This window comes from Micropterus dolomieu, linkage group LG13, assembly GCF_021292245.1.
Source record: "Micropterus dolomieu isolate WLL.071019.BEF.003 ecotype Adirondacks linkage group LG13, ASM2129224v1, whole genome shotgun sequence".
In the NCBI taxonomy this organism is placed as follows: Eukaryota; Metazoa; Chordata; class Actinopteri; order Centrarchiformes; family Centrarchidae; genus Micropterus; species Micropterus dolomieu.
In genome coordinates, this window is record NC_060162.1 from 9,794,052 (window position 1) to 9,810,503 (window position 16,452).

At 40.4% G+C, this 16,452-nt stretch overlaps 1 protein-coding gene and 1 long non-coding RNA gene across 2 annotated transcripts in view; one reads left to right on the plus strand and one right to left on the minus strand.

Moving 5' to 3' along the window:
* Positions 1–16,452, plus strand: part of rttn (rotatin) — a 34,894-nt gene continuing 18,442 nt past the window's right edge. The window contains exons 1-25 of the mRNA XM_046066591.1: positions 1–152; positions 530–717; positions 1,021–1,210; positions 1,404–1,502; positions 1,619–1,709; positions 2,022–2,136; positions 3,999–4,149; positions 4,857–5,022; positions 5,646–5,836; positions 6,042–6,157; positions 7,061–7,228; positions 7,318–7,530; positions 7,741–7,853; positions 7,967–8,093; positions 8,422–8,547; positions 8,902–9,018; positions 9,562–9,701; positions 10,288–10,459; positions 10,560–10,659; positions 12,181–12,266; positions 12,831–12,948; positions 13,698–13,794; positions 13,902–13,967; positions 14,103–14,294; positions 15,220–15,462. Coding sequence (XP_045922547.1) covers positions 122–152; positions 530–717; positions 1,021–1,210; positions 1,404–1,502; positions 1,619–1,709; positions 2,022–2,136; positions 3,999–4,149; positions 4,857–5,022; positions 5,646–5,836; positions 6,042–6,157; positions 7,061–7,228; positions 7,318–7,530; positions 7,741–7,853; positions 7,967–8,093; positions 8,422–8,547; positions 8,902–9,018; positions 9,562–9,701; positions 10,288–10,459; positions 10,560–10,659; positions 12,181–12,266; positions 12,831–12,948; positions 13,698–13,794; positions 13,902–13,967; positions 14,103–14,294; positions 15,220–15,462 — 3,416 coding nt within the window. The 5' untranslated portion in view covers positions 1–121. The remainder of the gene's footprint in view (positions 153–529; positions 718–1,020; positions 1,211–1,403; positions 1,503–1,618; positions 1,710–2,021; positions 2,137–3,998; positions 4,150–4,856; positions 5,023–5,645; positions 5,837–6,041; positions 6,158–7,060; positions 7,229–7,317; positions 7,531–7,740; positions 7,854–7,966; positions 8,094–8,421; positions 8,548–8,901; positions 9,019–9,561; positions 9,702–10,287; positions 10,460–10,559; positions 10,660–12,180; positions 12,267–12,830; positions 12,949–13,697; positions 13,795–13,901; positions 13,968–14,102; positions 14,295–15,219; positions 15,463–16,452) is intronic.
* LOC123981609 lies at positions 7,752–8,971 on the minus strand. The gene is made up of 3 exons (XR_006827798.1): positions 8,889–8,971; positions 8,414–8,539; positions 7,752–8,049 (listed from the first exon to the last, which is right to left on the minus strand). It is a non-coding gene; the product is annotated as an uncharacterized LOC123981609 (long non-coding RNA).

The following is a 16,452-nucleotide window of genomic DNA, read 5'->3' on the forward strand; positions in this document are numbered from 1 at the left end:
CAGACGTTGTTGACTTGACACTGGCAGAAAATCACTGAACTGACAAGTCTCGATCGTTGATGTATCTTCTTTATTTTATTTTTTTTTTAAAACCTGTTTTCTACACAAGGATACGCTGAACATGGAGTTGTCTCCCCTTATAAAGAAAATAGGTAAGCTAGCTTACTAGCTAACTTAAGCAAATATATGTTAGGTGCCTCACTTTAGTTGAAGTGATGTTAACAAAACCGTGTCACTTGCCTAATATTATTAATGTTAGCCGCTTTCATGCTAACAAGCTAACAATAGAAACCTTCTCTAGGTGGACTCTACTTTTATCTGTAGGTGTAATGGTACTTTACTATGCATAGTTTTAATAGACGTTAACGCTAGATAAATAACTCAAGTCAGTAAAACTTTTCTGAACTTCCACCTCCAACATTAACTAGCGTTAGCTGTTGACTAACTCCTAGCTAAAAACAAAACGTCACTAAACTCTTCCTATAATGTCTCTTCTCAACTTAATCCTTTGTTTTTCTGCAAATCTTAGGCCACTCGTTGGTGGAGATAAGAGTTCGAGCTTTGAAGAGCATCGTATGCAAGCTGGATCTGTCCCTGATTTCCGTCTCCGACATCGTCCAAGAAAAGATGCTGTTTGTGTATCTCCTCGAATGGTTCAATTTCCCCGAGGTGCCACTGCAGGAAGAGGTCCTGGAGTTGCTCTCAACTTTATCAAAGGTAGAAACATAGCTAACGTTAGATGATAACATTATTATGAGGAGCAGTCTACAAACTTTCAAAATATACTGATCAACTTTAAATGTCGTTTTGGCCCAGGCTTCAGCCTTTCTCTAACAACACCAAGCAGACTTTAAGCAGTTAACCTTAACTGAAGCAGGATTACTATTAGCCTTTGTTAATATATGATATGATGACGTTTCATGGTAATGAAAATAAACTGTGTGCTTTGTATGACATATTAGCAGTGACCTGCATGCAGTGGGTTTAGCTCAGTGACATTTGGCCATTTTGTCTTTCAAGCATCCTAGCGCAGCCCAGATGCTAAGAGACGTTGGCGCAGTGGACTTCCTCACCCAACTGTCTCCTAATGTGGAACCCAGGCTGCGAGCTATCATCGATGGGACCCTGGACCAGCTGTTCCAGCTACCTGAGCTACTCCCCAGTCATACTATGGTCTGCTCGCATGGACAGCATGCTACAACTCCAACAGGTGTTGCAAGTTAAAGCTAAAGTAATGTTTGTTTTGATTCTGTCTTCTGCAAACTACTAAATGTTACTAGTTTTACGTAGGAGAGGTAGGTGTGAGATGTCTTTTTTTACTTTACATGGATCTTATAACAGTTTGATCAAATGCTTGAAGTATGTGAAAGGATATTTTAACAAATCTGGTGTCTCTGCTGTAGCGGCTACAGTTGTTCCACCCGAAGAGCATTTTCCTAAAATGGGATATTTCCACAAGAGCATTCCCAGCCATACATATGTACCACCTCAGAAGATAGCAGGTACCAATATTTTAAATACTTATCCATAGATTTCTTAGTGTGCTGGTTTCATCTTGAATTTTTTTGTATTAACAAAAGTATTTGGTAAGCACGTTTCATCCCTCTGTGTTGTACAGTGCATGAATCTGTGAGGTGTCTGAAGTTTTCTGTGTTTCCATGGCTGACTTTGACAAACACAGACAGACACATACTTTCATCCAATGAGAGGTAAGAGACAATACAGATCATATATGCTTTATTAAAATGCAGTGTAAAGTTCACACAATTCAGATTTAATTCAGGAAAAAATTTATTTAGTTAACCAGAACGAAAGAATCTGTCAAAAGCATTCTCTGCCAACTTTTGCTTGACAGTTTTTGACCTAAAAAAAGATTTGGGTTTGATGCCCTACGTACAGGATAGATTTTATTTAGTTGTTTTCCGTTTGACAAGCTTTTCGGGTTTAGTCAACTTAACAAGAGTGCCGAGATCTGAAATGACTCAGTATTCATTAGATCTGCTTTAATTCTTCTGAAACAGTTCTCTAAGGAGCAGCAACCCCAACTTGGTGCGGACTACGTGTGAACTTCTGTGCGATGTCATTATGCAAGATTTCCCTGCTGAGATCTTCCTGCAAAGACCCAATATTGTAAAGGTATCATTACATAACCATTCTCTTGCACTGACAATAGTAGTTATAAATGTGCATGTACATTTATGCCTATATATACTGGTATATTTTAGAAATATGATTCTAAAATTATACCAGAAAGTGGTTGCAGTTATTTTATTATTATAAGTAGTCACAGGTTTGATCCCACATTGCAGCAGGTAATGTAAGAATGACTGCCATTTCTTATCATCTTCTGATACAATGGGTTTCTTCTGAATGTTTCAATGTCATCTATAAGGGTCCACTGATCTCAGATATGTCATTAAAAGTTTAATAATTAATTTAATAGTTTTGTATCGTGAAGCAGGGCATTAGAATGGCTCTGTGCCATCATTTTACTTTTAAGGATGTATGATTTTTGTCAGTCTCAGTGCTTATGTACAAGACAAAAGCCTGGATTTAATGGAAAATTTGTGCTGTCTTGATTTAAAAATGGCAGCTTGTCGCTGTCTCTAAAATCTGTCATTGCTTGATTAGTATGATCAGTATGGGTGTCCAAAGATCACAAATTAAAGATGTCATTGGAGAATTCAAGGGCTTGTTTCATTAATTTCTGTTGGTTCTCGGCCAACTGTTGTTCATTATATTTAGTGTTCTTGTTTATTCATGTCTATTAGGTGATGTGTATTGTTTTGAGTGGCTAACTTGACCATCCCATAATGGAATTTATGGGATGGTCACTGTAGCCACTGTCAAAATAATAACCTGTCATATAGCGTCCTTGAACAATAATAATTGTGTCCCTGATCTTGTAGGAGGTTGTGGAGGCCTCTGGAGGCTTACTTTGCTTGAGCAGGCAAAAGATTGCTGTGAGGATATAGTTTGGTCATGATGTACCTCTCGCAGGGATGGGAAGTCCTTGGTGGAATGGTTTGCTTCTTTCCTCTGAAAACCTCCTTCAGTATCAGAGATTCTGTAAAACTCGTCCAACTATCCTCGTCCTGTTCTTGTTGGCTTTGAAGGAATCTCACCTGTCCTATGTTGCAAATGAGAACACAGGGTCAGTCATAACCCTGAAATCCACAGTGAACACAATCCTTTTTTTTGTTTGTTTTTTTTTTTAAATATATGCGTTCAAGACATTTGCTCTGTCCCCCATTTTTATATATATATATATATATATATATATATATATATATATATATATATATATATATATATATATATATATATATATATATATATATATATATATATATATATATATATTTTATTTTTTTTAAAAACAAGTGTTTTTGATGTATCTGTCAGTATCATGTCTACAACAAAGTGCATCTGTTATCCAAACTCTTTATTTCATTGGCATTTAGTGTTGGAGGAGACATCATTTTGCCCTGATGAGCCACTGTGAACGTTACTATTTTGTTAATAAAGCGGTGCATTAAATTACATCGGTCTCAAGGCAATATTAGCATACTGTCACCCAGCAGTCTCATCATCAAAAAGAAATCATTACAGGGAAGTGCTTTTCTTCTTGTGGCTTTACTTGGCCCTCCTTTGAGTTACTAGAGCTATTAAGCTAAATTAAAAGACTCGGATTTAGAGACATGACATCATTAGCTACAGAGGGCAGGGAGTCTGAACTTGGAACAAATTGCTGCTTCAATAATTCAATTCCACTTGCCCTTTTTATTTAGCAAACTTTATTACAACTTTTCTATCACTGTCTGAGTTTAGGTCCTGTTTTTACAAAGCCTTTGTTTGTGTGTTTGTAAACAGAGCCATAACCCAGTATATTATCTGTTATCTAATTGGATATTACTGGTTAATTATGTCTTTAGAAACCTTTCCTTAACCCAGCTTCACAGTAACAACACTGCTCTGATATCCCCTTCTGTTTTCAGAACCTTCTGTCCCTGTTGAGGTTGGGTTCGGCTAAAGGTGAGGCGATCTACCTTCACTTGCAGGCTCTTTCGTGCCTGCGGCAGCTTTGTGTGGGACTAAGGAGGAGACTACGCTTTCATCAAGATCCAAGCTTCTACTCTACAAAGCAAGGTAGCACGCTGTATGAGTTAGCCTGATGTACAGATCCTTTTACAGATGTGTTTTAAAAATGCAGATCCAATTTTTTACCTGCTTATTCTGTTAGTTTACATATGCTCCTTCATTGTAAAGTAAATCTTTAAACAGATTCAGAGTCAAACAGAGTCGCATTTGCTTCACATGATCAGTTCCTAAAGCATACCACATTCATTTACATTTCAGTGAAGTATAGACTTAAAACTTTCTGAACTATTTACATGCAGTTTTAAAGAAAACCTATTGCTTTCTAATCCTACTGATTCATTTCTTAAAATGAGGGATTTGTCCCCCACTACCTTACTCTTCTCTTATTATACAATGCACCTCATGTGTATGCTATGACTGACCAACTTTGAAAAATTATTTTGACTGATATTGCAGTTGTGATATGATTTACAATATTGGAGGATTTATTTTTACATAATTAGCATAAATCATTTTTATGAAAAACATTTAAATTATTATGGTGTGATTTTTTTTTTATTTTTTTTTTATATTATTTTGCAAGGATCTGTACCAAACAAATGTTTTCTTAAGTCTGTAGAATATGATGTGCAGGCCAGGACATCTCTGCATCACGACAATATTTAATTTTAAATTTGGTGTTCAGCAGGCCATATTTTGATTAATTGTTCAGCCCTAAAGTATGCCCCTTTTTTGCTTTTTTTGTGGTTGTGTAGATCCAGTGTCCCAGAACTCGTCCTTTTCCTACTCCCAGGAGGTGCGGGCCCAGAGTTCCCAGGCCTCATCGCCAGCGTCAGGGTGCTCTGCTCGGCCCTCTGCGGTGGGACGCACAGGCCAGAGAGCCAGGGGAGATGGCCAAGATGGCGATGCAGCTTCCAACAGGTGTGTGCACGTGGGCAACTCTACATTAATGCGTAACTGTGCATTTTAAACGCATGCTAAAGAAGGCACTGCTGCCTCTGTACGATATTGTTCCTCTGTGTGCCTGTAGCAGTCATGTCGTCAGTGAGAGCAGAGATTAACTCGGTTTGGCTTCTGTCACACTTCTGAGGCTTAAATGGTATTATGTCTAGGTTCTATCTGCCTTACTGGTAGAAATAACTTTTTGAAAGGATCGTTGAAGCATCATTGTTGTCAATTCCTTCATCAGAGCTTACACTTAACCAAAGAGTCGTATGCTTTTTAGAAATGTGTGCACAGTAAGATTTTTTTTGTGGATTGGTTAACAACAAAATTGCTAGTGACACCAGCAACCCACACATGAAGATAAAACGTCGTGATGAAAGTCTGTGGAGGATTTTCTTCTTCTTCTTAAATATGAATGACACCAGGAGCCCTCTAGCGGCTGGTCTGCAGTGTTCACTTCTGATTCCCGTGATGGCATGTTCAGTTTTTCTGATTCATCCCCATACAGCTCGTACGTCACTCCTTGTATTTGAGTGGTCCAAGTGCAGATGATGTATGAATTTACAGTTGTCCTCCTCTCTTGTCTGTGATTCATCCAGTGGCAGCTCGCACAGAGGTGGAGCGGCAGTCCAGGCCCCCAGGCAGAGGCCCCGGTCACCTGCAGATGTGGCCCATTTGGCACTTCCTGACGTCGGTGTAGAGGATGTCCTGGAGCTGCAGTTACAGCAGCTCACTTTGGCTCAGTTTACTGTTGCCACCATGGAACATGCCATACCACTGCTTAAGACAGGTAGGTGTAGACATTGTAGTCTCTTACGGAAAGGGGGGTGGGAAAAAAGTATATAAATCAATAATCCCTGTCTGTATTTTGCTTGAGTAAAGATCTGCTATTGCAAATACACCCCACCACCTGTTTCACTACATTGATTATATTCTATTGTCATTTAATCTTCTTTGCTCTTGCTTTCTCTCTCTCCTCCTGTCTTCTTTCTCAGAGGGTTCGCATGTGTTTCATCGTGTTCTGGAGCTGCTGTGCGACGCCATCCTCCTGCTCGGGGACAGTGTTTGCGAGCTGGTCTGGGATGATCGCAGCCTGGTGGGGATGGAGCTGGCAAGTCAAAACACGACTCATGACAGCCATCTTCTGTAGATGAATGGATACACTTCACTGAAAAAGGAGAACTGGGTTGGCCACTAGACAATTTACCACAGACACACAAGCATACGGTACTCAACTGTCAAAGAGAACTGTAGGCATGTGATTGAGCTGAATGAATTATATAAGGTTACAAAGACTTTCTGCTGGTTAAAAAGAGCTTCTCAGACATACATGCACACCTCTCCTCTGTACCGGTGGGTTAGTAAATGTGTTCATTAATTATGTGTATAAAGTTGATACAATGGATTGTGTTAAACTGGTGTATGTATTTATATTTTTATTTTTTCACCATGCAGAACCATTTGTTATCTTCCCTGACTGTTTAAAGAGTATGTTACTGCGCATGGGGACTTAAACACTTGTCAAGCCCAGGACCCTCTGGCCCTCTGCTGTTTAAAACATGCCCAGAGCCTTGCAGTCTAAGAACTGTTTTGTCATCTTTATGTGGAGAGCAGCTTTTGTGTGCCAGACCTCTAGGTTTTTCCTATGGGAATGGGCCGAACTTCTCATGCCAGCCGCAGCAATGCACAGGACATCTACTGCCCCCTGCTGGCATTTATCGTATTTTGTTCAATTTCTGCTCCCAGAACAATGTGGCTGAGAATAGATTGTTCCAATTTATTCAAATCGAGATAGGGGGGGATCTGTATCTCGTCCCAAAATAACCCTGAAATCTGATTACATTCAATTCCTAACCCGTGGAACGAACAATTTGTCTCCTGGCTTCCAGCCAGTCGCTGTGCATTGGTGTGTGTGTCTGTGTGTGTGCACGTGATATGAGCACATGTATGTGTGTTGCTGCGCTTGTTGCGGCTTGTGTGCTTTTGTCAACATTTCTGTCTGTGTGTATTTTAGAAGGAGAAGCTGCAGACCTGCATGGAACTACTGGGAGATATCCTGAGCTACCATCAGAGCTATTTAGCAGACATTCCCCACAGCTCTCAGGTTCATCACAGAATGGCTTACACAGGCACCGCTATGTTCACCATTAAACTCCTACAGACCATCCTCCCTCCTGAGAAGGTGTGTGTCTGCTTGTGTAACCAAATGACAATACTTTATGTGATTATTGTAAGTCAATAGTAGAAAGTAAAGGTCTTAATCTCACACAGGCTAGTGACAATCTCCCAGAAAACACAGCAACAGCTCTTCTCCACCTATGCTTGGACATGTCATTGGGAAGTTTATTTCCCAGCATGCAAGAGACAGCAGTGGCCTATTTGGAGCAGGTGAACTCAGACAGCCATGACCTTTACAGGAGGGTGACCCGCGCTGCCCTCAGCATGGAATCCACTTGCAACTTCCTCAAGGAAGCACAAGCCGAGGTATGCGCTTTATGTCACATGATTACAGTGAGCCAATAGCACAAGTAGCTCTGCAGTCTACAGAGAGAGGGCTGTCGTCTTTTACAGCTATACAACCTACATTTCCTAAATTGTCACTAGCTGTGGCCGTCAGATTAGAGCAAAACCTGTTTAGCCTGTTACTCATATCAACGTGTTTGTGATAATTCATTGATTTATTTCATCATCAAGGGAGAAAACAACTGGTTGGAGTTACTGGAGCTGGCAGGCCAGGCCGTAGTTGGCCTCCCGTTTCACCACCATTTACCCATCGTCAAGGAATGTGTCCACATCTGCTCCTACCTGTACGATAATCTTACAGAAAATCATTGTTTCTTGCAGTGTGAAGTCATTCACTTGTTCTGCCGCATTTACATATTTTATGCTAGTTTAAATTCCTTTGGTTGTCCATCACCAGGTGGAAGTTTGATCAGCCCAGTCCCCTCCTCCAAACAGAGAGCCAGAAACTTCTCCTCAAGCTGCTGTCCCATCCCTTACAACCTGTCAAATTGGAAGCATACGAATGCACTTTAAACCTGGTCAAGGTCAGAGCAAGCCATCTTATACAGACAGTCAGTGTGTAAATGCGAGTATGCAGATTTGTGGCTAAAACGATGGCTACTAAAGCCATGATGCGTGTCTTGTTTGGTGGGGCACCGGTATGTAAATAAGTAGGAAGAAAATTGCAGATATTTGACAGTGTGCTATAAAAATCCTGCTTGACATTTCAAATCAGACTTCCTTTTCATTTTCTAGCCCCAGTCTAGAGTACATGGCTACATTTAAAGTGAATTGGAAGACTTGTATGCGAGCACAAGTGAGAGCATAGCAATAATTTATGATGTGCTCCGGTTTGAATACATACACCCCCAGGATTGCCTTGGCATCCAGAATGTGTCACGACAGGAACCAGAAGCCTGCGGTGGAGTGAACTTCCTTCTCCATCCCAGGGTGCTCTATGAAATAAGCGCTTTTGGACTCCAGGATCCTGCTGAGAAGGTAGGCAAAATGCATGTGTGTACTTTGTGTATATTTATATCAGAACCAATTTGACTTTTAGACCGTCGGAGCAAGGGCGTTCTGGTCCCTTTTAAATATGTTAGATTAGGTCTGGGTTGAAAGGAATAAATATAACCAACACAGATACTCGTGAGAATAAAAGTACAAGGATTTCTGTGTGTTGTGTGTGTCAAGTTATTGTACATTACTTTAAGGTCATGCTAAACTCTCATGGTTCACCATTACATGTATCATGTAATTTAGACATTTAAGTCAGTCACTTAAAGTACTTGCTAGTAAATGTTTTGTCAGCAGTTGCTTTTGTGAATTCAGCAGTTTACCTGTGATCTATAGGTGAACGTTGCTGCCAAGGATGTTCTGCTATTCCTGCTCAAGGGACGATTAATGATGACAGCATCAACCTGGGACAGATTCAATGAGGCACTTTACCCGGTCATGCCCATATTACAGGTGTTGTGCTCTCGGTTGTGACTGTGTTGTATTCTGCAGGGCTCATAAAGCGGCACCATGCCTGGAACTTATTACATTATGTTTTGTGTGTGTGTGTGTGTGTGTGTGTGTTCCACAATCAAAACAACTATGATCAAAAGTGCAATTTTAGCGCTCTTGGACCTCAAAAGACTGCATATTGAGCTGCCAGTGAGAGAAATGTAGTTATTCTCTCATTTACATAGTATGTGCTGTATTGTTTCCTTTTGGGGTGTAAAAAAAACAAGCTTTTATTAATTGTTGAGTTTCAGGCAACAGAAAGCCTGGAAATTCTTCATGAATATACATGAGATTTTGACTAGGCTGTCAAGTGTGATTTAATTCAAGGAGACCATACAGAGATGGGCCCGCCATGTCAACAAGAGATGAAATGAAACCACCCGAAATCAAAGCGATGCATATTTTATTTACTGTTGTGCTGCTTAGCTGGAATTCCCCATTGTTTGCTCTATTGTCTGCCAAGGCAGTCTGAGAATTGTGTATGTTTATGTGTTTGTGTGGCAGGGTTATGCCAGCACTGAAGAGTCACTGGGAAACTGTGTCCTGCTGTTAAGTGACATGTCCGACGTGGCAAGAGACAACGTGTTTCCAGGCACAGCCAAGCTAAAAGCGGCGCTCCGACTCCTTTTCACTAAACATCCCACGTGAGTACCGGCTCTGGGTCTTTCTTTTGTCACTGTCTGTGACTGTTTCACATGTTATGTGCCTGCCCAGATGTGTGCGCATACCAGACGTGTGTGTTCGTGATGGTATGTTTGTTCTGTGTCTCTGCTTGTGTGAAGTTGTTTGACGTTGTTTTGTTTTTTTTGTGAACCAGACAAACTCCTCAGAGTCTAAATAGTTTGCTCTATAACGTGATGGACATATTACCCCTGTCTGTTGCTGTCAGCTGATGTGCTCATCAAGTCATCTAAATGCTCTGTGAGGCCTGTGTAAAACAGCTATCTAGTCCCAGCCTATGAATACTGATAGAGATGGAAATTAACACCGGGCACTGGTCAGGAGATAGTCCCTGCTACATTTTGGCAACAGCTAATAAATTTGTCTGCCCTGCCAGCCATTTTTTTGACAACCAGTCACCATTTGGATATATTGCAAAAAAACAAACGGCAGGTAACATATTCAACCTTGTGTTAGTACTCTAATGTATTGCATGTTTTATGTAGTTAATCTGTTTAAAACTGTTTTTGAGTTAAATATTTAAATCTAGGTTCTGCTCATTATTAACAGTGTGAGAATAGCAGCAGTGCAACAAATCCTGCAAAACCTAACCTGCGATGAAGATGCAAACAGAGCCAGACCAGACCTGGATAAACAAGTGATCTCCTCACTCCCCAACCTCTACTGTCTCAGAAACCCTTTAGACATCTCGCTGGACACCAGCAACAAATCCGTCCTTAAGGTATAAATCCACATACACAGAAAGAACAGCACTCTCGTATACACTCCTGCCCAGGCAGATACACTGTACGTGCTTACTTAATGTGTTTAATGGTGGCTAGGTGGAGTCGGTGGAGAAGCTGTTTTGTATCCTGTCCTCAGACACTATTGACATCTGCCTGAGAAGATCGGCAGCAGAGCAGCTGTCTGTGGTGCTGCAAAGTGAGTTGTCTGCAAAATATGCAGTTAATAACAGTATTTCTTAAAATCTCAACTGCTGTTTTATTTTGAAATCATCTCCACTGGGGCTGCAGCTAGCGATGATTTTAGTATTCGAAGCTTCTATAGATTATTTCAACGATTCAACGATTCATCGATGCGTCGTTTAAGAAGTACTTTTGCTTGGCGGCGGCGGCGCCCCCCCGGTAACGGGATCAGCTGTGCACGTTTATTGGTGGTCATAGTGTGTCATACAGCAAACATCAGACCAACAACCAGACAGCTGCTTTACAAACACAAACATCACCCGAGTGCTATACAAGCTAAAGGCTCGTGCAGACTACACGACTTTCAGCTGTTGTTTGTTATTATAAAGATAGCTTTTATAAAGACAAAGAATATGGGTGAAAGAATGGATTAGCACACGCAGGTAGCAGGGATTGTCTGAGCTACAGAGAGCTGGAGGTGAGTAAATGTGCAGCTCCCCGACACCCAGTTAACTCCTGATTGTGAGGTTACAACTCACGGCCAAAAAGGAGAAAAACAAACGCACGTGTGCACATTTTCAGCTGAGGACTGCGGACTTACTTTGGCTAGCCTTCAACTCAACAATCAGTCACGATTTCAGTTAAATACTAAAGTTGCTGTTACCTTGTCTGCGGTCTGCTGGCAGAACGCCGGGTGCTTTCTGATCAGATGCTGTTGCCGAGGCCACATAAGTTTCGTTTTACGGTGGACACACTGTACCATTACAGAGTTGTTGTTTTCTTTAGCTTGAAATATTCCTATGCTTTGGACACTTTCTTCTTTGTCCCTCGCTTTTCTCTCTCTCTTCCTCTACTTTGCATCATCATAATCATGTCGTGTTCACAGCGTAAGCGCGATGTGCGGCAGTAATAAATGCCAGTGTGCTATATACTTATATGGATTAAACGATCGACGCAAAGAATTTGCGGCGATGCATTTTAGTAATGATTTAATCGATGAATAGTTTATGCCCTAATTTCCACGCTGAATTTTGGCTTTGGCAGGCTAATACTTTTAAACCACCCTTTAAGTCTGTTTTTCTCTCTAATGGCTGACTCCTTTCAGATATTATTAGGTATTTTTTAAATTGGTTACACAAAACATCCTCTCTATTTTTCCATAGTTGTTCCCTGCAAGTACTTTTAAATCTGTAAAGGGGACAGTATTACTGCATACTAAGTATACAAGCAGAATGCAAGAATAGTTCGTTTGAGAATGATACTGAGCTTGATTTTCCATAATGAAGAATGGTAACTGAATTATCAACCACATATAAAGATGTTTGAAAGGCTTAAGCAGAGTTCTAGCTGAAAGGTTATGCTCTTGAAAGAATGACAAAAAAAACAACTCTTGTGAGAACTACAATTTGCAATCAGCGCAGCAGAGTGTGTGTCTTCCCACCACCATATGTTTTAGACAAGCACGAAAAGCAAATAGTTGAGCATTATGCAAATGTTTATCGTCACTATATTAAATTGTTCTCTTACTCCCCTGCAGACACAACAATGCACCCGGTGCTGAAGAATCTTGGAATAACAGACAAAGTCATTTCTTTCATTATGGAGAGTGTAAACGGCAACAAGGTAAAAACCAACCTGCTTTGGCAAAGTGATAAATAGATAGCACTGAAAGGATTACTGTTGAAGCCAAATAAAACAAGCCCTGTGTCTGTAATAAATGCTCTTCCATGTGCTCGCATCTACATGTCCTTGTTTATGTGAGGTCAAGTGAGTACATGTGTTGCCAGCGGATGTGGAGGAAACCCACTGAGGCATGAATGATAGAAGGATGAAATGGCCTGTATTAATAGTGTCAGACAGGCCTTGGTCAGCAGTGATTTTTGCCTTCTGGTGACTGCAGTCTGCTGATCATTCTCAGGCCTTGAATCAGAAGCTGCTGACAGGGTTAATCATCCAGCATGTCTGGCTACATGGAGGTGGAGGAACACTGATGCAGAGAAGGAGTTGTCTCAGTTAACACATATATAACAGGGAGGCCTGCAGGTTGGGTTGGGTTTAGCTGTGAAGAGAGACCCTGTCCCTGTCAAAGACGTCAAGCAGGAGGTGACGGAGAAAGAGAATATGTGTGTCTTTTTGTGTTTTTCCTGCAATTGAACTGAGTGGGTATGTTGCCGTCTCTCCCCTCAGAGCTTAGACTGTCTGCTGGAGCCTTGCGTATGTATCCTGAGGAAGCTGGTGTATGCAGATCCCTCTCTGAGGCACAGCCTGGCACAGCGCAACCTCCTGCTCCTCTCACTGCTCAGGGGTACATTCGCAAGACAACTCATTAAGTAACAGCTATGCACGTTGTGTTGTGTGGCTCGGGGGCACATCCCCCCCAAAAAAGAAAAAAAGATGACAAGTCATCTGTTGATGCATAGCTTTTAACCATGTTGTCACACTGTAGTAAGTGGCATTTAATGATGCCACTTGTTGCTGTGAAACTGAGCTCAACACTAGTACATTGTTCAGAGCTTTATCTGCGATGCTGTAGTTAAAATTTAGAGGTAATATATAGAGCCACTCACATTTATCTTGCTTAATTTGAAGCTCAATTGTCAGTCACTCATTTTAAATTAGGAGATATTTCATTTAAATAATAAAAATCTTGACCGTATTGAATAAACTGCTACTACTGTATATTTGTAGATTGTTAGTGCATTATTGTTTGATTCATACAGAAAGATACTTTTTGGAGCAATATTGAGAGTTTCTTTGCAAAATATTGTGCCAATATAAATGTAATGTTGGTACAACTCATTTTAAAATACTCTCTTCTTGCATTTAGATTTCAGAGTTATGATAATGTGATCATGTAAGCAAAGCCAGATATGGGGTGGCAGTCTCACTGGGGGTTTCCAAACTTCAATTTTGAAACGAGTCTTTAAGTGTTTGTCACTGTAATGGAATTTCAAATTTATACATTCTTATGAATGTATTCATGAGGTCAAGTGATGAAATTTAGGGTGTGGTTATTGTATTGTATGTAAATTGTCCATGTTGTCTTCATTATAGCATCCTTGATATTGAAGGAGATCAAATGCAATGGAAGTGAGATTGCTGTCCTGATGAGCTTACTGCTTTTTGATGAGATCGCCAGCATTGAAATATGGTGAGTTTATTTTTCCTCTCTTTTAGCTTTCCGTGCATCCGTTCAATATTTTTTTTTGTACTAGCTGTTTTTTTTTTTTTGTTGTGTTTTTTTTTGTGTCAAATCAGGTCGGACACATCCAACAGAGATGTCACCCTCGCACCGTTCTCCCTGCCGCTGTCGGCAACACGCAGGTAAACTGATCTGTGAAGATCAACAACAGTTAACATTCATACCTGGGTCATGGTTTCTTTAAAAGGTCCTTTTCTCCGATGAACTTCACAAGCAATATTAACAACAGTTTACTCTTCTGCCAAATCTTCTCCCAGGTACAACATCCCCTTCCAGGCAGCCACTCATCACGCTGTCAGCCCGTACTGCTGTGTTCTACCCCCTTCGTCTGACCTGCTGACCCTGGCACCCGCCCGCCAAGCCCTGCAGGTGGCCTGGAACATTGCATGGCATTCGGGGATAGACCACCTACTTGAAAAGCTGCGGGGCGACTCCACCGATATTACTGAGTAAGAACCTTAATGTTTCTTTCCAAAAAAGATCGTCAATCAAGGTTAACCAATGTTTCTGTATCAAGAGACTGAAGGTGTGCTTCCTTATAGAAGGAAAAAGGTTAAGTATTTGTATTTATTTGTTCATATACAGTATATTCATTTATCTGTTAAGGGTCATGTTTTTGCAAGAATGTTTGCATTGTTTTTTGATGATTGTGTAATGTTTTGGTTTGAGGAAGGATATGTTGGAGAAACTGACCTGAGCAATATTTCTATAGCAGGATATTTTGTTGGAAAATTCCACTACACATCACTCTTAGACAATGTTATCACTTGTGGAGAATTGCAGTAAAAAAAAAAATCGTTTCAGAGGCTTGGCATCTTGTGTTTCATCTGTCTTCATTTAATGTGACCTAATTCAAACAGATGAGAATGTCTCTCACACACTTTTAACCAGCTTGATTACATCAAAGACGTTTAATGCACATCAAAGATGGTTCAATCCACCAGAAACTAAATTTCATACAGTGCTATGAATGGGAGATGAGTACTTGTTTAAGATCGATTAGTCAATGAAAATTGTGAGCACTCTTCTTTGGGCTTCGTTTGCCTAAGACTTTAACCTCTGATAGTATAGTTGTGTCTTATTACTTTTTCCCCATATTGTTTAGACGGTTTTCTTGAACATTGCTTGTTGCTTGTAGCTGGTATGATGCCCGCCTCTGCTTCTACTTGATTCAGTAATTCACAGAAAATAGCTCTTTGGATGACTCATGAATGTCTCATCCCTCCAGATTGGTAATCAAATATGTTTGTTAATGCAGTCATTAGTATGCTTCTGAGGATGCTACTTCTGCAACACACTTGTCAGCACATCAATAGTCAGTGTAATCTGATTTTGCATAATATATTTTAACCATTTACATTTTGTTCCCCACAGATTTCATCCTGACTTAAAGTTGTCAGAAGCACAGGTTTTGTCACTGCAGTCGGTGCACCTTCCCACTGCGCTGCAGGACTGCATCCAGGCCATCGTCACGGCAGCAGGACACAGTTCGGTGACCTCTGCTCTCTCCAGGCTCAGCCTCTATTTACTAATCGACAGACTGGCCCTCCCTCACATCCCCACTCACAGCTGCAGAGCCACCCTTCACTCCCTCAGTTGGCAAGCAGCAGTGACCAGGTACACTGCATACAAATTCAATTAAAGATTTATGTACTTGAGGTTCACATGCTAATAACCAAGTCAGTGAAAATGTCTTGTTAAGGTTTATGAATTAAGCAAATTATGGGATTCCCCAACAGTATGCCATTATTATACTACTGTGAACCTATTTTCTTTCTATGCATATGTCAGCATATGTCCCACACTTGTCATTGGTTTGTGCAATTAATATTTCCACTGTACAATAGGGCTGGGCAAAGAAATCGATAAAGCAATATATCACTATACTGTATCAATATTCCAGCCTATCATTTCAAACCATTGCTTGATCAGTTAATACTCTGCTGCTTCTACACTCTACACTGCCTAGCTACAGCAACCCCAAAGGGTCAATACTCCTAATCTCAAAATTCCCAGTGGCCTAAAAATACTGCTACCACAACGCTGTGTCACTGAACAGTTATCAATATTATGTGATTTAGATTTATTAGACTTTTATGCGCCTGTTTTTATAAAGAAATGTTTTTTCTAATAATTTTCATAGTTTTCTCTATAGTACTGTAATATGAATATATGATATATGTCTTTCTCCCAGTTTGGACAGCCTGCACTTAACCTTTTCTCGGGCATTTTGTATTCATAGTTAGACGGATGCATCTTTATAGGATTGTCTAGTAATATATCAATTATCGCAGAATTGTATCAAGATATTATAGGTATTGTGATCTACAGTATCTCTCAAAAGTGAGTACACCCCACACATTTCTTCAAATGTTTGGTTATATCTTTTCATGTGACAACACTGAAGAAATGACACTTTGCTATAATGTAAAGTACTGAGTGTACAGCTTGTATAACAGTGTAAATTTGCTGTCCCCTCAAAATAACACATCACACAGCCATCAAGGTCTAAATTGCTGGCAGCAAAAGTGAGTACACCCCTATTATACAAGCTGTACACTCACTACTTTACATTGTAGCAAAGTGTCATTTCTTCAGTGTTGTCAC